This window comes from Stegodyphus dumicola, chromosome 4 (genome assembly GCF_044657685.1).
Source record: "Stegodyphus dumicola isolate Sdum_Otavi_A_Nest chromosome 4, ASM4465768v1".
In the NCBI taxonomy this organism is placed as follows: domain Eukaryota; kingdom Metazoa; phylum Arthropoda; class Arachnida; order Araneae; family Eresidae; genus Stegodyphus; species Stegodyphus dumicola.
Window position 1 is genome coordinate 114,856,957 of NC_140771.1, and position 25,442 is coordinate 114,882,398.

The 25,442-nt window shown below is 29.2% G+C and overlaps 1 protein-coding gene across 8 annotated transcripts in view; it reads right to left on the reverse strand.

The window, feature by feature from the left end:
• The window catches only part of Vps13 (vacuolar protein sorting 13C), a 334,969-nt gene that overhangs the window by 90,672 nt on the left and 218,855 nt on the right, over window positions 1–25,442 (reverse strand). For 5 of the 8 annotated variants that reach the window (XM_085815349.1, XM_085815348.1, XM_085815351.1 and 2 more), the window contains 7 exons: window positions 23,511–23,567; window positions 19,344–19,433; window positions 19,067–19,174; window positions 15,016–15,102; window positions 14,847–14,909; window positions 4,523–4,561; window positions 1,624–1,752 (listed from right to left, as the gene is read on the reverse strand). In XM_085815349.1, the coding sequence (XP_085671475.1) occupies window positions 1,624–1,752; window positions 4,523–4,561; window positions 14,847–14,909; window positions 15,016–15,102; window positions 19,067–19,174; window positions 19,344–19,433; window positions 23,511–23,567 (573 nt within the window). The remainder of the gene's footprint in view (window positions 1–1,623; window positions 1,753–4,522; window positions 4,562–14,846; window positions 14,910–15,015; window positions 15,103–19,066; window positions 19,175–19,343; window positions 19,434–23,510; window positions 23,568–25,442) is intronic. The other 3 variants (XM_085815353.1, XM_085815352.1, XM_085815350.1) reach the window with 2 other exon arrangements.

Genomic DNA, 25,442 nt, shown 5'->3' on the forward strand with positions numbered 1-25,442 from the left:
TTAAGGCAAGCTAAAGTCGTGAGAATTTTTTAAAATAACAGAAAGTCGGGAGAAATTTGTTGCAAATTAGGTTCACGGAGTATGGTCGCAAATGGGGAGAGCTGGTAACTCTGAAGAAGGTGTGCACTCATGACATACAGGCTCTGGGCCACTCAGCCAGACAATAACAGTGAGGGAAGATTGAAGGGTTGTCTGACATGCACATCTGCCATAATTCTGGACATTTAGCATGCAATGATCAACTCCCTAAAGCATCCTGTGAGTGCAGTTCCATTAGCAGATACTATATTACAGGTATGCAGACCATTAGGAAAACTACCCCTATTATACCAGTGACATCATATCAGACTGCAATGGTACTATGAAAGAATATCACAGAGCCATGCTGAATGACAGTACATGGTCTTTAGCGATGAATTTTGCATTTGTCTTAGTAGGGATGATCAACCTTTGGATTGATGGATGCCAAGATATTATGTATGATTTTATACAATGCCTGATTACCATGCACTTCGATAGCCCAATGATTAACTGAAAAAGTTTAGTTGGTCAGTTAAGTGCCCTATTCCAACAGGACAACATTAATCACCATACTGCAGGAATTTCAAGGGCTTGCCTTGAAGCCATGGACACTGCTTTGGCTGTATGTTATGAGATACTATAGGCTACTGTGTCAAGACTTTCCTGTTGCCACAAAATTTACAAGAACAACAAACTAGAGTTAGATATATTATGTGGGATAAGGTAAAACAGAATTTGTTAAGGACATTTAAGACCCCTTACTGTACTGTGTAGAAGAATGCATTACAAAATGACCAAAAGTACTATTTAGTTATAATTTTTTAAAGCTATCTAATAAATATTTGTCACACAACATCTATTTTTAAATTACAATAGAATTACAGCAATTTAAAATTATCTACTGCTGTAAAAATCTATTGCTGTAAGAATTACAACAATAGATAATTTAAAATTACATTCAAATCCAATATTTCCTTTATGTGCAATTTTTTTAATGAGCATAAAATAATGACGGCATTAAGTAAAGAAAAAATATTAGAACTAATTAATAGCATTAATTTAAGTAAGCACAGATAATGAGCATAAAATGAAGATTTGAAGTATGCTTCTGATATATTTATTTGGTTCTGAAAAAATATGAAAAATATTTTAAGCCAATGCAATACTATTAAAAGTTTCTCAAGAACAAAAACACAATTTTGGCAGAAAGCTGAACATAACTATTATAAAATTAAATTTCACACTTTCACAGTACCAACCATGAAAATATAAAGTCACAATTAGTATTGTGAAAGTATAGCTTTATTTATACTTTCACAAAATAATTTTATGAAAGTATAAATAAAGTTTTAAAAATTTAAATTATAACAAAGCACACATATTACTCAGAAATGTGCCTCACATAAAATATTATAAGTTGCTTGACATGTTTCTACTCACAAATGTATAAAAATAAGAGACAGAAGTATCAATATTTGACAAATGTTGGTCTTTTAAACTATGCTTTTATTTATATTTTAAATACATAACTGACATAATATTTGCTCTGAATTCTCAATTTAACATTAAAACATATATTTAGGAATAATATAGCAAAAATACCTTTGACTGTAAACTCAAAAGGGTGGAATGCACTTCTTTGAAGGAGAAGGCTTTTGTTTGCTCTTCATCTCCTGAATACCTAGCAATCATTTGTGCTTTGAGTGTATTACTGGGCCAGAATGGCACACACTATCAAAAATTTAAAAATATACTCAATTATCAAGAAAGAAATTGGTTTAAATAGGATATAAAATACATTATGAAGAAGGCTAAGAGAAAATAAGAATGCACTTATGTTACAGTTAGATGAAGAAAAACAATTATATTTCTGTTCAGTTACAACTCAAATAAAAACAATTTTCACATTATTGACATGTACAAAAATAAAACATACTAGCTTATTTTTTGTAATTACAAAATATCTTGAAAGTTCTTAAATAACATCTAAGATTCTGCAAAAATACATATCACTTGAAATTTCACTGATCTCAATCTTTGCAGAATCTTTATTACTTATTTGATTTAATTATGAATGCGACCTTTCTCTCTTTTCATTTAATTCACCAACAGACAATATATATGTTTACCACACATTTTCCTTCACCATTTTAACAATATAATTATCTTTATATATAATTTATAACTTTAAAAGCTGTTCCAATGGAATAAAAATACACTGCCGTCATATCATGTAAAATTAATAACAAAAATTATATGAAATATTATCTTGGTATTAAAAATATAACAGGAAAATTATTCATCTCTAATGCCATTACTATGCAGCTAAAATTACAAATAAAGCATTAATTTTAGTTAAATTAAATATATTTATAAAGCATCATATACACTAGCATAGAAAAATTTTACATTATTATTTCATTTACTTTAATAATATGATTTGTATGAAATAAATGTCTCATTACTTTTCCAAAATCATGCATAAACTGAAAGCAGTTTTCAGCTAAAGCTCTCTAATCAAAATTTCAGCATCTTAACAGAATTTGTGTGCAATATTTTAATAAAACTACACTGAAATAGCATAGATTTATAATTTATTACAAAAAAATTACAATCAAATGCTAAATAAAATGATTTAAGATCACAAAAAATATAGGTTTCTAATCCTCTACAGAGTTGAAAATATCACCATAAAGTTTTGGTTAAAACCAAACACAAGTATGAAGCAATTATACACATTGGTATGGCTGATATATTAAAGTGGTATTCCTTCTCAACTTTTACTGCTGGAATGGTTGTGCTTTTGGCTGTCACTTGGAGCATTTGATGAGATACAATAGATTAGACATGGTCATCATTACTGTTGTCGAATTGTTCCTGATACACTTCAAAAGTTAACACCTGTTTATATGTTTGAGAGATAAAGTCCAAAGAGAAACTTTTCTTCCTGTGCCAAAAAGCAAAAAAACACTTTTTGCTACATTATAGACTGACTTGATTTGAAGTTAAACGCTTTATTTTTTACTTATGCTACAGAGTAAACTGTGCTCAGCTAAACAATTTCTAAGTGCTTTTCAAAATCTTCTCGCCATAATACATATATCATTTTTTTTTTACTTTGTTTAAAAGTATAAAATTATAGTTATATATAATTAAATAGATTAAAGTGTTTAGAAATCTATATGTGATTCATATATCACAATATAAAATTTCTTTCAACACATGCAAATAAAATACTCAGTAATCCTAAAAGTGATATTTAGCACGCAGGCAGTTTAACTTAAAATCCGTAGGATCATCATAAAGCATTAAAGAATATTCTCTATTCAAAGTATTCATTCTTTATTTTGGGGGGGGAGTACATATTTACATGTTAAATATCTTAAATTACTTTTGTACATGGTTCAATATTTATGATAATTATAACCTATTTATACAGACATATAAAGAAATTTCATTTTATTCCTATCTTCATACTTCTACAATTATCCAAAATTCTTAGCTTTACTATATTTCATATAAAACAAGTTCTTAGTCATTAAATCACCAGTTCAGCTCACTTAATAATTTAAAAAATTCAACTTTCTAAAATAAATTTCACATTTATTACATTCATAATTCAATTATCATATGAAACATACATTTATCAACACAAGATTTTTCCATTTATTTTATACAGTGCTCTTAGCTGCATATTAGCATCAGTTATCTCTTTGCACTTCTTTATCCTTAAGCAATGCAAAAAAGTGCTTACCTCTTAAGTAATTATGCAAATGAAAAAATTCACACCTACTTAGTTTGATATTATGAATAATTTCATATCTTTACTTCATTAGAATTCTATTTAATTATTAAATAGTAATAATTCTACTTAATTATTACTTTATCAGAATTTTAGTACTATTTATATCAATTCTACACATAAAAATAATATTCATTTTACACCCATTCAATTAAAAGAGCTATTTCATTTTATAATGGAAAGGTAAAAAGTTAACTACATAATTAATGAAGATAGGAAGTATAAAACAAGCAGAACAGTACACATCCAGCAGTAACATGCATAGTTTCAAATGAAATGTGGAAATTAAACCACATTGTTTAGCAGTAGCAGCTCTGCATTGCTTCTACAAAAGTATCAAATTAAAATTTGGAAATAAAATTTTAGGGCACTAAAAATAAATGTGATTATTTTTTAATAGTAAACTGTTACATTTAAACATGCTATTATGAAAAGGATTTAGAATAGTGATCTATAAATTTTGCTAGAATGAAAATTCAGACTATTTTAAGATAAATATCATTGCTTTTTGTTTAATAAAATGTTACTTCTTTTCTCATAAAAACATGCTTTTTAAACAGATTAAAAGTTGAAAAGATTTCTAAAGCGCAGCAGAGCATAGCTTGCTTATGTAACAATACGATGCATTTAAAAAAATAGATTTATATATGCTTTTAGCCTTTTTAAATGTTAGTTATAAATATACGTAATTTTACATACATTTCCAGAAGAGTCAGTTGAAGAAACTACTGGAAGCTCCTGTTGATTAAAATTGACTAGTTTATATAAATGAATAAAATTACACATTAAGAATATGCTTAATGAGTATGTATTTAGGCAGATTTTTGAATTTGAATGGCATGCTTCAGATAATAACACAAATTCAATTAGAATCATTTATATAAAAAATTTACAGTAACAGATTTTCACGCATACCAGTAAAAATAAGATAAATAATCTTATTTATTAGATACAGAGATTTTGTTAAAAATAATTAAAAATTTAAGTACGTTTGTTATAAATGAGAAATTGTGGAATATTATATTATTAATTAAAAAAGGAAATTTTTAATATAGTAACAATAATTCTAAAATATACGTCACAGCTCAGAATAATAATGAAGCCATGCCTTTGATATGAATAAGAATATTGTGGATAGAATGACAAAAATGCACATATGTGAACACTAGAAACTTCATAATGCAAGCCACCAGCAGTGGCAGAAGTGGCAAAATTTTGTCATAAAGTCTAGAAGAAGCACTTAGGAAAAGCATATGGCAGTATCTTCTGCCATACATTATCTCTGAGTGCTTCTTTGAGAATAAGTTGCACCTGATTCTTCAAGAAGCACCTGAGGGTACCAGTATTTATCTGATGCACTAAAAGGATGAACAAACAAATTACGTAGTAGATATGTCACTAAAAATAGAGAGAAGAAAATGGTTATATTTTAGGAGTTCATATTAGAGCAGGCCATAGCTCTAGGCCACCTTTTTCAATCTACCTACAATACTTTAGTATATTACCTGAAGAATATCGATAGGCTCATTGCAGACACAAATAACATACCTACTAGTATATTTTCTTCCTTTGTAGAATTTTCCCCTCAGCATTTTAGAACAAGATTCTGAAGATTTTTTTAAGCATTCATGTAATTTTCAACTTCTTCAAGGCCTATGCAAGCTCTCTTACATTTTAAAATAAATTTGTCTACAAAGTGATTGCTTTCATCTTACTAATTGATTTACTCATGGATTTTGGGTACATGAGCTTTGATTGATGATGCAATAACAGAGAAGAGTGCCAAAAAAATAGAGATATCTAATGCTACTGATGGTTCAGAAGATCACTGCATATGGCAAGACTGAATGGTAACAAAGATAGTAACAATAGAGATGATGGCAAATGCCAAGGAGAGCATTTCAAGTAGCATTAAAAGATTTGAAGTCTAGGGAGTAAAAGAGGACAACAATAAAAGTGGGCAAGATTCAGGATACAGGGGAGCAGAAATGAAGATATCTCATTAGATACTGTAATATTAAAATTACGACATATTCTTATTGGCATGTAGGTTTCTTTTAAGTAAATTGAAATTGAAAAGCTAATAAGTATTGTGTTGTAAGACCTATTTGGTCTTAAAAATGTTTTGCGCAATATGCTGCAAAAATTATGAAATAATAGGAAGAAATATTGTAGTGAGCTCGCCAAAAAGTTACCAGGAGCTGTGGCTCCAAGAAATAGTTCAACGCAGTATTTTTTAAAATATTAACATGGAAGCGTGAAAAATTAGCCTACACGCGAAATAAAATGCAGAATATAAAAATTGTTAAAATCAATTGTTGGAAACATGTGAATGGCAAAAAAAAGTAAAAGCCTATCGATGTGATAAATGAAAAACTATCACACATAAAAAACTGATCGACGGAACAAGTTAAAACAAAATTAAAACTTATGAAATACATAAAATTACAACAATTATAAAAATTACAAAGCGGAATATGGTAAATTAGCCTAATTAGACTGCCAACCTGGCTTTTCAAGGGAAATTTAGTTGAATGTCGAACCAAGCTAACACCATTACACGTTTCGCCGAAACAGACAATTGAAGGTCTTGTGTGACGAAAAATTTTTTTTTTAAAATAATATGAATTGTCCCAAAAAATCTTTTGGAGCTTTAATTCTCTGTTTCAATTTCCCGACGCGTCCGCCATAAATATCTCATTAAGGTGTAAAAAAATGTAAATGCTACTCCGAGTAAGCTAAAATTAAAATAAAAATAAAATAAATAGCGGTCTGCTATTAGTCAAACTATACAATAATGTACGGGCTGGACCTGCTAGCTTAAAGAATAAAACCTTTATGAATATTATAGTTCTGAAATTAAATTCTAATGAAAACAAACGCCATGGGTCTTGCTAAGACCAAGAAAAAAGTTTTTAAAAAGCACAAAAAAACATAAAAAACAGACCTGTAGCTAAGCTGTCCTCTTGATTGCGAAAAAAATTTGGAAAGGGGTTGTAATCCCTTCCGTGTCTTTCAAAGCCATCCCTCTCGTCATATGACGTAGGCGGGTGAAACAATGTCACTGTGTATCAGCCAATGCGATTAGATTGTACTTTAGCGGGAACTTGTACCCTCCCCCCCCGAGTTAAAGAGGGGTTGAAAGACTCGAAAGGACATAGAAAGAATTCAAAATGGCATCAGTCAAGTTGTTAGAAGAATAAAACTGTTTCAAAAATGTGAAAATGGCTAATTCAGCAAAGATTACTCAACATGGCCACAAAAGTAAGAGTAAAATGGAAAAAAGTCATTTGTTAATAAAAGTCGTAATTCTTCAAGTTAGAGGGCGATCAAGCTCCAATGAAAAACAAAAAGGCCCGATTTGTTAATAAAAGTAGAATTGGCCATCTAAGTAATTTAAAACTATTAAAACAATAGTATTAATGTATTGTGCCAAAATCTTTTGGAGGAAAGAAAATGTAGTGAGAAGAATTATCTGTACATTTTTACATTAGATTCTCTGAATCAGCCATCCACTTTATACCATCCCATTGGGCTTTAAGTATAAAATTTCATTATCTAACTTAAATTACCTAAAAATTGGTAAGGCTAATGCCAGCTTTTTTTAAGGTATTTTTAATTATTTTATGAGGAATTAGGTTATTTTTCAAAATTGTCACGAAGTAAAGTATTTCTTTTTGAAGGTGTTCTGTTGTATTGCATATTCTTTTTATTCTAAGTAGCTGTGAAAAAATTGTGTTTATGATGATTCTTCTGGAAATATTAGAATTCCAGTTGGTTAACTTTAGTGTAGAAAAAGTGAATTCTCTTCCCTTGTCGTAAACTTTTATAAAATTGTAATCAATAATATTTAAGTCAAGGTAGACTACATTATTTTGCATCGTATTTGTATTATTTATCTTTAAGCAAGTGGGCTAGATATTAGCAACTTCTATTTTGTTGTGGTTGTTAAAGGCTATGATATCATCAATATAACGATATATGTGTTGGAAAAATTTATGTTCTTCTTTACTGAGTGAACGGACAAAGATCAATTCTTTTGTAAAAAGGAATAATTCACATACAGAACTGAAAAAGTTACCTCCCATTGGAATTCCTTGAATTTGTTTAAAGATGCTATTGTTAAATTGAATAAAATTATTGAAAAACACACTTGAGAGAAAAAGTTGCCATTTTTCAGTACTTATTATTGTAGAAATTTGCGGAATTATATCCGGTAGAGCAAGTAAGCTTGTATATATTTCTTTAAGTGGTAAGGTAGTATAGAGGTTTTTGAAGTCATAGCATTGTATATGGTCTATTGTAAGTTAATTTACAGTTTTTAGAACTAGCTCGTTACTTGAAATCATCCAGTTGCAATGTCGATCCTTAAAATCATAGTTATTAATTAAGTCACGTATTAAGCGAAGTTTTTTTTGCAAAAAGATAATCTATTTCTTTAAGATAACTTTTGGTACTATTGGCAATGAACCTGAATTTAATAGGAGACTTATGAAATTTTGATAGTGCACAGAGATTGGCAAAAAAATACTTTTATGTTCTTACTGTAACCATATCACCCAAAAATTAAATTACTCGGTGGGAAGGAGGAATTGCGTGAGTAAATATGGTATAACTGTAACAGTGGCCATTTTCAAATGACAATATTGCTTGTTTAGAAATAAAATTGAACATTAATTATTATGCTTTATTGATTCTGCATTAAGATGTATAACCTGACATGATATCAAATATAAATACACTCTTCCCCATATGTATGTAGCAGCTGATTTTAACACAACTGGTACTGGTAATAATGAGTTTAATAGAGTCTGTATTTAGAAATCTTTCTTTCTTTCTTTTCTTTTTCTTTTTTCTTTTTCTTTCTTTTTCTTTTTTTATCAGTAGTCAAAATGTTATTCAACTGTAGGGTACTCTTAAGGGATTACAGTTAAATAATTCCAGTAAAGTGGTAATTTATGTTCTAAAATACTTAAGTACTGGTCACTATTAAGCATTGATTTCAGGAAGCTATATATAATTAGGATATTATAAAGGATGTCACATAATATATTCATAAACAAAAGTGCTTGATTTAAGTTTTGAATGATACCATACAAGACTGCCTGATCACCAGCAACATTTGACATGAAAATTAACGCTATCATTTTGTGGAAAGTTGCGATTGTAGGATTTCTGGCCTCAAACATTACAAGTTATATATGCTGAAACACACATCAGACACATCCTGTGGAAGGAACTGTGCTTTATTTAGAACTCGTGTGTAACAACAGTAACTCGTAAATGACATGTTTCCAGCTGCATCCAACTATTCATACAGCATATTTTGCCTTCCTTAGAACGTCCTCTTGACATTTGGCAATTCAACGCCAAGACAAGCATAATTACAATTTCTTTATGCGTGACTTCATTATAATAGTAACTTCTACTGATACATCTTAAATGCTTTATGAAAGCATTTTACACCTTATTTATAATACATTTATAAAATACTTCTAAACAATTTTTCCCCCAGCAGTTTTACTACAATTAAATAGCATTAAACCTTGCATTTTATGTCAGAAAATACAAAACATGACAGATTCATATTTTTTGGATAATTTCAATGAACAATTAGTAATTAAAATTATGGTACACCAAAAAACCAATACATCACAAATATGAAATCAACTTACATGGCACATTATTTAATATCTGTACAGTGGAAACTGTGAGCTTAGTTAATAAATAAGCCAGAAACACATATTGGTTTTGCTGGGGCTTGTACAAAGATGTTACACATGCAGTCATAATTAATGTAATAATTTCATGTTTAAATCATTTACACACAAATTCCTTTCTCAACTGACAGTATGCTTGTTTAGAAATGAAGCTGAATATTAACTTATGTGTTACTAATACTGTATTAAGAACTGTAATCTGATATATAATCAAAAATAAATACACTCTTTCATACATGCAACCAGCAGCTGCATTCAAATAATTTTAACATAATTGATAATATGAACTCTCCCCCCTCCCCCCCCCCAAAAAAACCAGCAGAAAAATGGTACACTTTATAATTACAGTGACATAATTTGAGCATTCCATGCACTTATTACCTTCTCTTCTTCTGCACATAGCATATACGACAACATAACATGAACTGCTTTTTATACAGTTCTTTTATTTAAAACCTTGATAACCTCATTATCAGGAAAAATAAGGGCAGTCTTTTACTTGAAGAAAAACACACACACACACACACACACACATATATATATATATATATATAATTCACAGTACAAAGTCCGTAATTCGGACTCTTCGGGACTTTGGCGATTCCAGATTATATATCATCAATTCAAATCTGGTAAGATGGCATGCAGAAATTATGTAATTAAAGATATGAAATAAAGAGCAATTATGATCTAAAGGGTATCAAAATTTACAAAAAAAAAAAGCTTAGTATTTATTTGTTTACTTTATTTAAACATTTCTTTCAATGTAAGTTGTTTAAGTTGCTTCGTTTTTTGTGCTAATACTTTCTCTTTAATTCTACAAAAAGACATAATTTCTTGTTCAATTACAAAGTTCTACTGTTCAAGTCTTGTCCTGTAATTTATCCATTTTTTGCAGCAATTCTACTTTTTGTTTGATGGACATTGAAACATGCTTTCACTTTGTAGATCCTTTGTCAGCTGCAGAATTGGAAACTTTTCTTGATATAATCGAAATTCAAGCTTAATTTTTTATAAAATTGCTCTAACAGTCTGCAAAAAATAATAAACCGGATCCAATTAGAAGATTAAGGAACAGCGCAATCTGCAACATTAACTGAAGTGCCTTAGAAGCAGTAAAGATAATTTTAGTCTAACTTATACTGTCTGTTATACATTAAACGTGCATGCGTAAAGCATACAAAAAAAAAGTTTGTGGCTTTGAGGTCCGGATTATAGATCATTCCGGATTATGGACTTTGTACTGTATATATTTTTAATTTTCTAAGAAATGAAACAGTTCTGCAGTACATCCTGCACCAGCACTTAAGAGTTTTCTCCACTTATTTACATCAATCAAAGTTACTTTCTTTCCTTCAACCTTCACAAAATTTAAACAAAGGATTCGTAAAATTATTCTAGTTTTCCTAAAAAAAAAAAAATAAATTTCTGATTTCTTTTAAAAGTTTCACAATAAAATTCTACAACATAACTTTATTTATTCAAACTCATTTGGGTTGCATCATTTTGAATAACTTCGCCCCCCCCGGAAGAAAATCCATGTGAACTATTTTCTGCAGTTAAAGGTAAAAATAAATACATAAAATATTCAATGTATTTATACATCTAAATTACAATACCTTTCTATATCCACATTATTTAAAATAACGAGTGGATCTTTTTGAATTTTTCCGTCAATACTTCCCATCTCTTTTAGGCAGTCACACCACTGTTTGATAAGCAGTTCTCAGCTTAAATAGATTTTGTGCTTTGTTAAAGTTACAGTAACTTAGAATAATAACACACTTCTTACCATTGTTGTATCAACAATACTACAATAAATATATCACACTTTAATTTAAAATACTTTTTTCGAATATTCTTAAATCATTCTAGTGGCTCTATTCTATGAATGAAGCTGAAAAAGGCATGTAAAAATTAACAGTACTGTGTTTAAATATGTGAATATTAAAAAAAATAAATAAAACATTTAAAAAACTCATAATAACCCATAAATAATATTTTTATGCCTCCAGTTTAAGAAATCCTTTTCAGAATTACTGTTACATCCACAAAGTTTGGCAAAAACTTCCACGGAATATAAAACAGAAGTTTTCGTAATTTGTTGGAATCTTTGATCAACATACTTTCATTTATGATAATTTATCCTAGTTTTAGGCACTTCTTTTAAATGCAGATCTTGCAGATTTCAAATGACAAAATTCATAATGAATATTAAATACTTGAAAATCTTCTGGACAGAGACTTTCTGCAACATACAGTAGGATCACTTCTTTTCATTAAAATGCAGGGAATTTCCCTTTAACAAATAAATTATAATCAGAGATGATCAGTTTCTATATTTTGATTTGATGCCAGTTAATTATTTCCTCCACTGAATTAAATGAGTTTTGATTAAATACTGTTCTATTGTATTTATGAAAAAGCAATTAAAATAATATCAAGAAAAAAAATCACATTGTTTTTGATAATTCTTCCTCTGGTTGAAATTGACTGTATTACATAATTATGGAGAACACTAAATTTTAAAAAATGGGTAATATAAAAACCACATGTATGCATATATATATATCTTGAAAGGAAGATTTCTTGCAAATTCTAAAAAAAAATGTTTTGTTAGTTTATGAACGAGCAATTCAAAAGGAAATCAAACATTAAAAATTTCTCTCATTTATAAAGTTAAGTAAACATTTTTTTTTTAAATGTATTTTCTCGATGTCTTAATTATTTCTCAAGCACTATTTGAATAAATTTTCACTTAACATTTTTCCTGGAAATGTTACTTAATCATGCTTACTTAAATGTTACTTAATCATAATTATCACATAATTTTTTATTTATTTAATTGCAATTATGAAAAAAAAGTATCTATTTAAATAGATCATTATACAAGATATAAAATGCATTTAATCAAAATTCTGTCCCCCAAAATCAAAAGGTTATTTATTTCAGATATTGGAATTAATATTAGTAAGCGTACATTAATAACCTTTTTTTTTTCCCACAACAGCTGACAGAATTTGCAGTTTCAAAAAGTTAAAAAAATTCTGATCATATATTATTTTCTACTTGCTTTGGACTGAGTATTTTCAGATGTCCCCTTGAACTGGCAAAAAAAATGTATTTTCAAATATTTTCTCAAGTCACAGAATATATTAAAATCAATCCATGAAAAAAGAAGAAAAAAACTGAAAAACAATTTTTGAATACACAAACGACTAAATTTTATGCAGATGATTAATGTGCTAATATATTCATTTTTTATAAGTCATTCACTATCTTATTTATTTATATTATTTTACAGCACTGCATGACTCAAATTCTTTGTTCTTTGTAAAATTAAAAACTAATAGTTTATCAATTATATTTTTTCCTTCTTGTGAAATATACGTAGGTTGGGGCAAAAGTCATGGCAACTATTTTTTTTCTTGAAGATACCAGTCCGGTTGGAAAATGTGACATATACAGAAGAAAGGACAAGGTCTTAACTACATGTGTGGACAATGAATAGCACTGAAATATCGTATATTTATTACGGTAGTATACAGGGCAATATGGCCTTTACCGTGCAAAAGAATGATAACACAATACACATAAAGTTGACATGACAAACCTGGAACTAAAGATCCTCAGTGTAGTCCCCTGTTAATGTCACCACACGCTGGCTGCCAACAATGTGGAAGGCGCTGAATACCATCAGCCTCAGCATTTGCCGCACCATGTGTGAATCGGGTCATCTGTTGGAGTACAGCATTAGCAATATCCTCTCGTGTTGCAAACCGCCTACCACGTATTGGTTCCTTAATCTTGGAAATGAGATCAAAGTCACAGGGCAAAAGGTCAGGAATGTACGGTTGGGTGCTTCAATTCTTCCCATCTCCAACGTCGGAGTAGTTGCCGTACACACTCTGCTTTATGTGGTCTTGCATTGTCCAAAAGATCCAGACGTTTATTCCGAACGCCATGTCGTACCTGTCACACCAGGAAGTCCCTGCAGTACTGTGCGGTCACTGTTCTGCCATGAGGAACAAAGTGGCAAACAATGATACCCCCAATATCATATGCGACGATCACCATCAATTTGACTGGGGAAGGATTCTGACGGACCTTCTGTTGCCTTGGTTATCCAAGATGTCACCACTCCGCAGACTGACGTTTCAGTTCTGGTTCATATGCTCTGGCCCAAAATTCATCGATGGCCATTATTTGTGACAAGAACTGATCGCTGTCCTGTTGCCAGCGTGGAAAGTGGTCGGAGTATATTGCATAGCGCACCAACCTTTGAACTTCCGCCAGTGCATGCAGTACCCACCGCGAAGCGATTCTGCGTAGCTGTAGCTCATTATGCAATATCCTGTGGACGATGCGTTTCTCGATGCCATTTGCCCTCTCTAACTCCAGTAATGTCCATCGTCTGTCTTCATCCATGAGGTGCTTGATGACGGCACGTGCCAAGTCGGTCCGCACGCTCACCGGTCCTCCTGAACGTTGCTCATCACTGGTTGACACACGTCCTTGCTGAAACTTTCCTACCCACCATGCTACTGTACGATATAGTAAGGCATTATCCCCAAGGGCTTCTACTAATTCACTGTGACATTCCATTGCATTTCTCCCTTGGAGAACACCTATTTTGATGTAAGCGCGCTGCTCAACACGGGTTACTTCCATCTCGCACGACACTCACCAGCTGACTGATTTCAGAGTCCTCGCTACCACAGAGCCATCTGCTGTTCTGCATACAGACTATGCCTGCAGAACTTGCACATGACACATATACGTTTTATGATCTGTTCACATATCTATAAGAAAAAAATAGTTTCCATGACTTTTACCCCAACCCTCGTATTATTACAAAAATAGTTTTAATCTAATATTTCATTAAAAGGTGACCACCCATTAAAAATTATTAATTAAATTAATGAAGAGAGATTAAAAAATAATGAAATTAAATAATTAATGATTAATTAATCAGATTAAAAAATGAAGAAAGTTTTATTTGGTCAAATTTAAAGGCCTTATATAGCTAGATGGTTTATAAATCTTATTATTAAAATGTAAATTACGAAGAAAGTAATAATATAATTAAGTAAGCACACAAAGTAAAGTACAGTATTTTCAATAACTCAAAGACAAAAAATATATCATCAAAAATATATCATCTTAAAACACAAAAGTGTTGCTGCACTCATTCTCAATTAAATACTAAATGAATGTAATTAAGAATATAAATTTAATTAATTAAAAATTTTTTGATGCTTACAATTGTTTAAAGAAAGTAATAATAAAGAAGCAAAAAATACCTCATTCTTAGGCAATTTTATCCATTCATTAGAAGCACCAATTTCCTGGATTTCTAGATCATGCTGAAAAAAACAATGACAGAAATGCAGTACATAGCGGCATGCATACATGCTTATATAGCTTGACATAAAGCAAACCAATGGATATTTTCAATGTTCAAAATCTTACTTTGCAATTATTTACAAGAAGATAATAGGGGGTAAAAATGATCATCTTTGTTAAGCCAGCTTGACCGAGTTTTATTTGCACACCAATCTGAAGTCAAAAAAACATACATACAGTAGATTATCTTATAAATTATTATTATCTTACAGAAGCTTATATGTCAAAATACATAAAAATTAGAATACAAAAATATTAATTAATAAAATGTGTTTTCTTTTTCTTTCTTTATTTTTTAATTAAAAAGCATGCTTTCTATAAAATGAATTAAAAATCAAGATAGAAGGGTGGGATTTCACCATAAGTTCATAACATTCCTCCTTTTTTTTAATAAAATTACTGTGAAAAACATTACAAACACAAAAAATTATGCTAGAAAATGAAGAAACAGGTAAAGAAGAATGGAAGCAAACTATTAGGATGTTCTACTTGTAATTGAAATAAAAATACATTTGTTTTCCCAGCATTTAAAAGTCTAGAAAAATAAATTTCCTGCTCACCAACAATTCAAAATTAAATTTTTTCTGCTGAGTAATTATTTCATAAATACATGAAATTTTGTTAAATAGATAATATTTGATATTGTATAACAGCTCTGTTAGTCATTTCATATTAAATTAAAATCTGAATAGTCATCAGATTTATTAGATTAAAAAATAGCTCTGTTTCTCAATATATATTGAAGATAATATTCAGATTCATAAATGGCAGTAATGTAATTGCAGGAAATTTAACAAGAGGACTGGTTATTTTAAAATTACCTACTAGCATTGACAACACTTAAGAAAACACTTAAGGACACAAACAAAACCCTTAAGGAACAAGAAAATGCTACACTAAAATTTCCTTGTAAAGACTTTCTATTCAAATAATAAATGGCATTTTGAATACCAATTTTAGACAAATCAGTTAACAATTTATCAGTTAAAAATTAGTTAGGATCTAGTTTATGTCAGCAGTAAAATTTTACTAAATTGAAAATTATTTTTGAAATAAGCTCATTCAATAAAAGCCTTTTCATCTCATGTTGCAGCCACTGAGAGGAATTGGGAACTGAACAGAACTGAGCTCTCTTTCTCTCAAACGCAATCTTACTCTGTTCATTTTCCATTCATAATACTCGTCACTTATTAAACTCACTGGTTTTTAAAATCAAATGTTTATTAGATGAGAATTCTAGGAACCAAAACAAATATTAATCAATAAAAAATCTACTATTTATTAAACTCATATCATTGCTTGTAAATTCAGATTGGCAAAAGGTCAGTTCTTCAGTATCAGAAAGTTCAACCTATACCTAGCAAAAATATACAAACAATTTGAAGGAAGTAATTAAGTTGATATCTCCGCTAGAGGCAATGCATATTATAATCAATACAGGTGGTAAATCTCTTAAAACAGAATTAAAAAACTGTTTTCAAATATATGTTTTTTATGCAGAAGAAGTCTCAGAGGAATTGCAAACTATAGCTAATGTTTCAGACATCAGTTGGAAAATTATGAAGATTAATATATAGAATATGTGTCAAGCAATAATAACATTGAGATAACATGCGAAAAACTATATTATGGAATATGTTAAAAGAACTACAGAAACTGACATCGAGTGTGATACAAAAGAAAGTGATAACAGCCATCAAATCTAAAAAGCACTGCAAATTTTAAGAAAAGCTTTTGAGTTGAAAGGACTGATCAAAAATGATACCAGCAGTTTTATGAAATTGACAATACAAACAAAAACCACTGATAAATAATATAAAAGAGACATGATTAGAGAACTAGTGTTTGTAAAAGTTAAAGATACACAACTATAAAAATATTTTTATAAAATATCAATTTCAAAATAGCATAAATAATTTAATTTTAACATTAATTTTTCATTATTAATTTAGGATTAAATATTGGATTAGTTATTAGTTACAAGTTAAGTTTAGAACTGATATCACACTTTGTGGTACACAAATCTCCAACTATTAAACTCAGCCACATAAATATGCCTGGAATACATATCCAAGCATATTTGAGTTTACTATGTGGCTGTATAATTATTTATTAAGTGGCTGTAGAACACATGTCCAAGCATATATGAGTTTAATAAGTAGTGGATACTGTATTTGTTTCATGTGATAAACAAAAGAAAAGTTAAAAAGAAATAGCAATGCCTTTTTTCTTCATCAAGGAGGTTTCTTTTATTTACATTCTCTGGGCATCAGAACCCAAGGAATTGTACAGTACGATATTTTGTTTAACTTTCGCTTCAAGTATTTGTTTATGCACAGCTCAGAAGTTTATATAATCTTCCAAAGCACTTGAGAAATTCATTTCGCTCTCTCATAACTTAAAAAAAATTATAATTTAATAAAAGAAGTAAAAATTACTGTATGATAAAAATACATACAGTAATGTTTACTTCTTTTATTAAATCAATGTACAATCCTTTAACAATTCTTGTACTTTAGGAAAATAATTATAGAAAAGATAAAAATAACTTCTTCTAAATGTTATACTCAACTAGCTTCATCATGCTTTATTAAAAATTTTGCTGGCTACATTTTCCATTAGCAACACCACTATAAAAAGTCTTTACAGTCAAACTAAAAGAAAGTAAAAAATAAGGTGGCCAATCATAAAGAAAAGCCACTATATGTTGTTTCAAAGATTTTCAGCACAGCCAATAGTGGTATGACCTAGTTCTATGTCATGTAACATGGGAAATTTAAAACAATAAATAAGCAAACTTAACACAAGCAAAAATGCATTAACAAACTTTAAAATAGTAATGCAAAAGTGAAAATTCAGTTATTCAAAAAGTACAGTCGATCAACGCGGTTTTCACAGAAATGCACATTCTCCCCCTTTTTTAATAATGAAAGATTTTACTACCAGATTGTTACATTTTCATTTATAAGTAACACTTCAGTCATGTCAGAAGTTTGCACAGTGGTTCAGTACCGTTTGCAATGCAGACAGGATACAAATTCTTTGTGCGATTCTTTATGAGAATTTGCATCAGACGCTGCATGACACTATATATTTTTGTCACCTAATAGTGAATAACTTCTTTCAGCATGGCCATAACATCCACTGACTTCTGCACATCTGTGACTTCAAGTAAGCATATAATTATTCTGGCAATAAAATTTTTCATTACAAGAAAAAAAAAATCTCATTTCTATAAGCACACTTTTGTGAAAACTACATCATGCTACTGCCTACACTTTTTGAATTACTGAATTTTTACTTTTACTGCCACTTTTCAATTATGCTGTACATAAATGAGCATTACAGCTATTACAGATACACATTTTGAGCTATTAAATATGTATATTTTGGAAACTTAAATGCATGAAGTGCAGCGCACATGTTCTTTTAAATATGAAGATTATTCAAATTAAGTTAAATGTATGCAATATATATTGAAATTTAAAAGTTAGATGGTTAAATATTCACAGGTTATAGTTAGTTGTGTATAACAAACAACAGCTATTTGTCCAAGGGGAGGAATGCCTTTGTGGAGGACGTTTTCAAGCAAACTGGAACATGTTTATGTTATACTTGCAGAAAACCACTAAAGCCATTCATGTAGCCAACCTGTTCACCTAGCTTCAAACTCTTACTATTCAGCGACCTTAACTACATGAATACCAGTGCAATTAAATATGCACAGAATATGATGGAACCTAGTGCATATTTTATATTTATGTTAATTTTGTATGCCACTCAACTTGGTAAGACAGTGAAGGAAAAGTAAAGTTCATTCAAAGTTTTTAATACTGAATAATATGATGTGTTTTAACTTAATTGCCTTCCCCTAACTCTGTTATTTTTCCAAGCACTTGCAGGTATTTTGCAAAAAGCTTTTTTTTCCTCCCATGAAAAATAGGCATTTTACTTGGCTCAAATAAAACTATGCATAAGCAACAATTCAAAATAATCAAGTACTTTTTTTATATCTTTCTTTTAGTATAAATGCTTAAAAGTGTATATGAGCATGCTATACTCAAGGATAAAAAGAATAAAACTTGCACACAACATATGATCATAATAAAGAACTTACACCATATGTTTTACCATCTTTAGTTTTTGCTATTACTGTTCCTGAGCTGCCAACAGCATCTAATGAAAATTTATCTGACCATTCTGAATCTCCAATCTTCAATGAAGCCTTTTCAAAGTATAAAAAATGCACACATTAAAAAAATGCACAAAGAGCATTTAAACATGTTTTGAATCTTGATAATAGCAATATGCATAATTAGTGAAAAAGATTCATATGTGCATTTATTAACTATAACAGAGATATATATAATGAAGAAAAATTTTAAAATTATTACCTTTTTCTTTGCAAAGAATGCTTTGGCTTTAAACGAAAATAACACTGGGTTAAAACCAACTGGATGATGAATTATATTGTCTTCATCTCCCTGTTGAAAAATCAATGTGATAAGAACAAATTTTAAATATCATTGCTACATTTTGTATTCTTATAACAGAATACTTCTTCAATTTGTAAATGCAAATGTTAAAGCTAACTAACTAGATACTAAAGCAGAAAATTTTGAATAAGTATTTAAAATATTATACAAATATTTAAAGTTTAAAAATACGCAAACTAGGACACCATAAAAATAACTGATAAAAGGAAAGTGCTCAAAATTTAATAGAAAAATATGCTCTTCAAATTTGATAAAAGATGAAAATATAGAAATAGCTTTCTGTGAGAGTTTTGGCCAATTAGTATCAAATTAAATAAAAATTGCAGAAACATGACTGTATCAACTAGTTTTTATAAAGTTCAATGAAAAAAATTATTTTAATAAAATTTATTGTTTACTAATGTTTAATACAAGTGTTACATTAAGAACTAAAGAGTCAGGAGCACAATAAATATTTTGAAAGTATGGAAGAACAATTCTGCAATGCAAATAATTAATAATTTTTAAACATAAGACACAGCCAGTATACAGGATGTCCAGAATTAAAGAACCCTATTTCAAAACTACCTCCAGGCGAAACTAGTCATCAGAAAATCATTAAATTTTATGGTGGACTTAACGATGGGATGGGAATGTCTTTCAGTGAAAAAAAAAAAAAAAAATTAGTTACAAATAATGCTACCAGAGGGCATTTTACTTTGAAATCCTGTACTAATATAGCAATTGTTATAAAATCAAGAAACATTCACAGAGATTTTGTTTTCATTGTGCTTGCTCCTCCGATAAGTTTGCGAGATAGCACTTTGTTAGCAAAATTGTTTTACTAAAACAGTTATTCTACAGCAGCTGCTCTAGAGAAATTTCAGGCTTAGAAGGGATTTCAAAGAGGTCCAATAAATGTTAAAAAGCTACAGAAAATGATAAAAATTTGAAGAAACAGGATTGTTTCCTGTTTCTTCAAATTTTAATTATTTCATCACAGGATCATTTTCCATTCGTCCTGGAAGAGCAAACAAAACTCGCTTCTTCAGAAGCAGTACAGGAAGTTGCACTTCAGGAGGTATTAGAAACGGCTTTAAACTTTCAGCCTAGCACCACTGTCCAGCATGAAGCAGAGACATTGGATAAACTGCATTCAACTGTCCATAAGATCTTGCAGAACATTCTCTTACATTATCCCTATAAACTTTCACTGGTGCAGCGGTTGCTTCCACATGAATTTGATGCTTGACTACAGTTATCACTTCAGGTTCTTGCTCACTTTGAAGTCAGTTCAAAATAGCCTTTGAATATCCACTGCACAGAAGTGCATTTTTATTTGGATGGTGCAGTGAATATTCATAACTATCGAATTTGGGAACCAAAAATTTAATGCCAATATCTTACAAGTTCTGTCACATTCACCAAAAGTGATGATATGGTATAAATTTTTTGCATCATTTATTCTTGGCCTGTGCTTTTTCAAGGAGTAAAGTTCTATACGTCCAGTGACATGCTCTCCTCCACACATTACATGGCGTGTTATGAATGTTCTTGAATGTCATTTCACATGTGTCATCAGCCGATATTATTGTGTATTGTGTGGCCTCCACGATCCCCAGACCTCAATCCATGCAATTTTTGGCTTTGGAGGCATTTGAAATATTGTGAAAATCATGACAACTCTAGAACTTTACTTAATTGTAAAGGCCAGCATTTTACTCCATATGCTCAACATTCCCCAGCACTCACTTAGGTCAACTGGGGACCATGCCATCTTATAATTTCAGATCGTAGCTGAAAATAATGGCTTGCATGTAGAACATGTTTTGTTGCAAAAAAAAAAAAAAAAAAAAAAAACAAAATTGTAAAATTAAAAAGCAATGTAAACATGTTAAATGTGCAATTTATTAATACAATGCCCTATGGTATCAATATTTGTAACCCCTCCTTTTTTTTTCCCTCTGAAAGACATTTTCATTTCCAAAGTCCACCACAAAATTTCACCATTTTCTGATGACTGGTTTTTCTTGTAGGCAGCTTTGAAATAATGTTCTTTAATTCTGGACACCTGTGCATTAATGATATACATCATATACTTAATTTAATAAAATATTGAACTGAAGTTGAAAGTGCTGACCCTAAAACAATAAGTACTTATTATTTAAATGATAACACTTCTAAATAATTATTAATATTCTTCCTAATTTCTTATATGTTGACAGGCTTTACAAAATATTTTATATTTGATTTATAAAGAAGACAAACTTTGGTTCAAAATTGTTCTAGTATATACAGTTAAATATCAGTTTTAGCAGGCAATCAATTATCAACTGCAATACAAGCATGAATCTACAATATCAAGAATATGGATACTTTTGACTTAAAAATCACCTATAAAAATTTAAATATCTTAAATAAGAGATGCAAGTAACAGCACAAGTTACATGTAGTCTCTCATAGTTAATAATGATTCAGAAGAAATTATTCTTACACAAAATGAAATCTCCTTTTACAGTAATAATGTTAGCATTCTCACGCATTGTTAGATAACATTAGATCATTAATTTTATGCTTAACACATTTTCACACACACATAAATTGCATTTAATGGGCTAAAATTTGTCACTCATATTGCAACAAAATAATGAGATACTTTTCTTTCATTATAAAATAGTTATTAAATAAAGGTAAGTCACAAAGAAGTTCTGCAAAATAAATTCGTATTCACTTTCAACTTTAGTTAGTTAATTGCTTTAATTCCTTAAATATATATTTTGTTTGAAATTTTTTCTTATTTAAAATCCTTAAGTTCCAAAATATTAAGAAGGAAAAAAGAATAGCATATGAAGATTCAAAAATAGGCTAGATTGAAACTTATTATACAATTTTACTATAACAGTATTATATTATTACTAATAAGAAGAATTAAGTCTTATGATAGATTTGCAAAGCTTTCAGAATCACTACTAACATACTAGTAAATCCCACATTATAAAATTTCAGTTTAAAAATTGCTCTTAATTGGTTGAATAATCTGAGAATTATTTCTCATGATACGAGATAGATCACATTTATGCTAGGAAACCAGAATACTTATATAGCTAAACTACTGTATTACCAGGTATAAAATTAAAACAAAATTACTTAATTCTTAGATTTTAAAAATAACAATAGGGATAATGACAGTAAAAAAATAATCCATACATGCAGTTCATAAAGTAAATAATAATAATAATAAACATGCAAGCATGATATATTTTTGTTTCTATAACAATATTAAATAGCTGCATGAGAACTTAAACATTTAAATTAAAAGATTTCTAATAAAGCGAACAATTATTCAGGGGGAGGAACAAAAGTCAGAAAAGATTTGATTACGTCAAAGTTTATACTACTCTTAACTTAGATACTGGCCATCTTTTTTAAACTAATGAAAATATTATTCTTTATAGGTATTAACAAAAAAAAAAAAAAAACTTTCATCTTTTTTAAAAGTGGATTTTTAATTATAATAAATTTAATTTTTTTACAGATAGCAAAAGAAGTTTTTGACACAAAAAACTATTAAAGTAATTATACAGAAATATCATATAATGCAATAATATAAATGCATCTTCAATTCATAAATTAAAAAATAAAAAACTATTTAAGCACACTGTCAGATGTTATATGTTAAGGAAATAAAAGACAGCATAGTGAATAGAAATGATCAAGGCATTTGTACTGAAACATACACAAAAAAAGTAAAAAAATGAAAAGCATGCATTGCAATGGTATATCAGAAACACTCGGTAACAACTGCAAGTGCAGATACTTAAAACATGAAGCATGAATTGTAAATTATAAAGAACAATAAGTTTTATTTCAGCTATTAATTCTGAAACAATTTATTATCTGCAGTGCAAATTAATATTATTTATATATTTAGTACAGTTTATAGTGATAAACTTCAAATATAATCCTGACTTTACCGTACTGGGAAAAATAATTATAAATATAAAATATTGCATTAAAAATTAAGCTTGGATAAGAATAAGTGTTATCTGTGCTTTAAAAAAGCTGCCAAAACGCAATCTAACTCACAGCAATGAGGGATTGTGTTGAAGATCCAGAATCCTCATTATCAGACAAATCAGACAGCTTGCATAGAGTTATTGAAACACAATATTAATAAAACAATAATAACAAAAGGAATAAACTTTATATAGACAAATCATGCATGATCAACTATTTCACATAATACTTCTTACGGACTGAAAAATTATAACATTACTGTTGCTTACAATTTATATATATATTTTCTATCAAAAAAGTAAAAGTTGAACAGAAGAAATATTTATTACAGTTCTCTGCAAGTAACTTTAAATTCTAGATAAGTTTTGTCAAATATTAAAAAATTCCTTTGGTTTCTAATGTATAATACTTTAATTTCATTTTTATTTTATTTTTATTGGAGAACATCACAGAATAAATACTGTGACCAAGATTTTACTGAAAGACAAACTTTTTGTATCATGTAGTTCTTGACAAATTTTTATACTTCCACGATTCTATTAGGCACATTTTCATTAAACATAAAACTATATTTCTCTTCATTTTACAAAATACATTGTTATTTAATTTTACAGCTGGTTTTAAATATTATATGCATTTAATAATATGAAAGAGTTTTCCAAATATATTTTTGAGTAAAACTAACATAACAAAACTACTTCTAAAATTCTATCTCAACACTCATGGTGCAAAGAATAAATATGTATTATTGATATATCATCAAAAAGATATGGAATCCAAAATTGACTCAACTTACATGCACTATTAACATGTGCATGCAGTTATATACAATACACATATAAATTTCTCAAAAACTATTCAGCAAAATTAAACTGAATTTATAGATAGAAAACTTGAATATAAATAAAACTTGTAAATTCTATGTTATATAAAATTTGTAAAATAATACTAAAAATCAATTTAAATACTAATTGGAATTAAAAAATTATACCTTTATGAAAAAAATGAAAATGATTCATAAAAAATTAAATGGCATAATTCTTAGCTTCATCATATAAATACAGACTTCTCAGATAGAGGCCAAGAATTACTTTTTAAATTAAATCTTGGTTTGTTACTAAACACGGCTCAAACCTATTATTGTTATGTTTAATTCTTAAGATAGATTCATGCTAGCCCAATTACGCAAAAAGCAGTAATCAAGTTCAGGCGTGGTAGTTTTTGGACCACAACAGATTAACTCCAGTTAACTCGATTTCAACCTTCTGTCACTTACTGCATCTGTTCCAGGCATCGCAGGGTTATAAGAAATAACTTACGTTTGCTTTGCTTAACTGCTAATTGTTCTTTCATTCAATAGCTATCGTGTTTAGCTATCATGTTAATCGTTGTTTTCCTTGACCTTCTTTGATTAACACTTTTAGATACAATTTCATACTAAGTGTTTTTTAAGCACCAAATGTCGAGATTCTAAACATAGTTAGCTGTGCACAATAGTGATAACTGAACAAAGAAACATTAAGGATGATAAACAAATGACTAAAGATGGGTTTAACAGTTAGTGCATTTGTTGTGTTCTTTGTGCTTTTTTTGATGAACACTTTTAGACACTTTTTACATTGTGTTTTTTAAACACCAAAAAGCTTTATAGTTAGGGAAAAAATACTTAGAATAATGTAGGTGCAGTACAAGATGCTTACTGTTTTGTAACACTATAATTTCATTATTGAGGGAAAAAATATACTCTGATAAAAAAAATGAAACAATAAAAATTCAATAGTGAAATCCATGATGTGAAATGCAAAATTTGTGCAGTCGTTAATAAAACTCATACTGAAAGAAATCAATGAAACAGCCTTTCTGGCTCAGCAGAAAAGCAGTTACCATAATTATCAAGAAATTATTTAATTTAAAGAAAGAAATTCAAAAAGTCAAACAACTCAGAAACTAAGATTCAATTCAAATAGTCCTGTAAAGCATAGAAGGGTTTGATAATCTTCC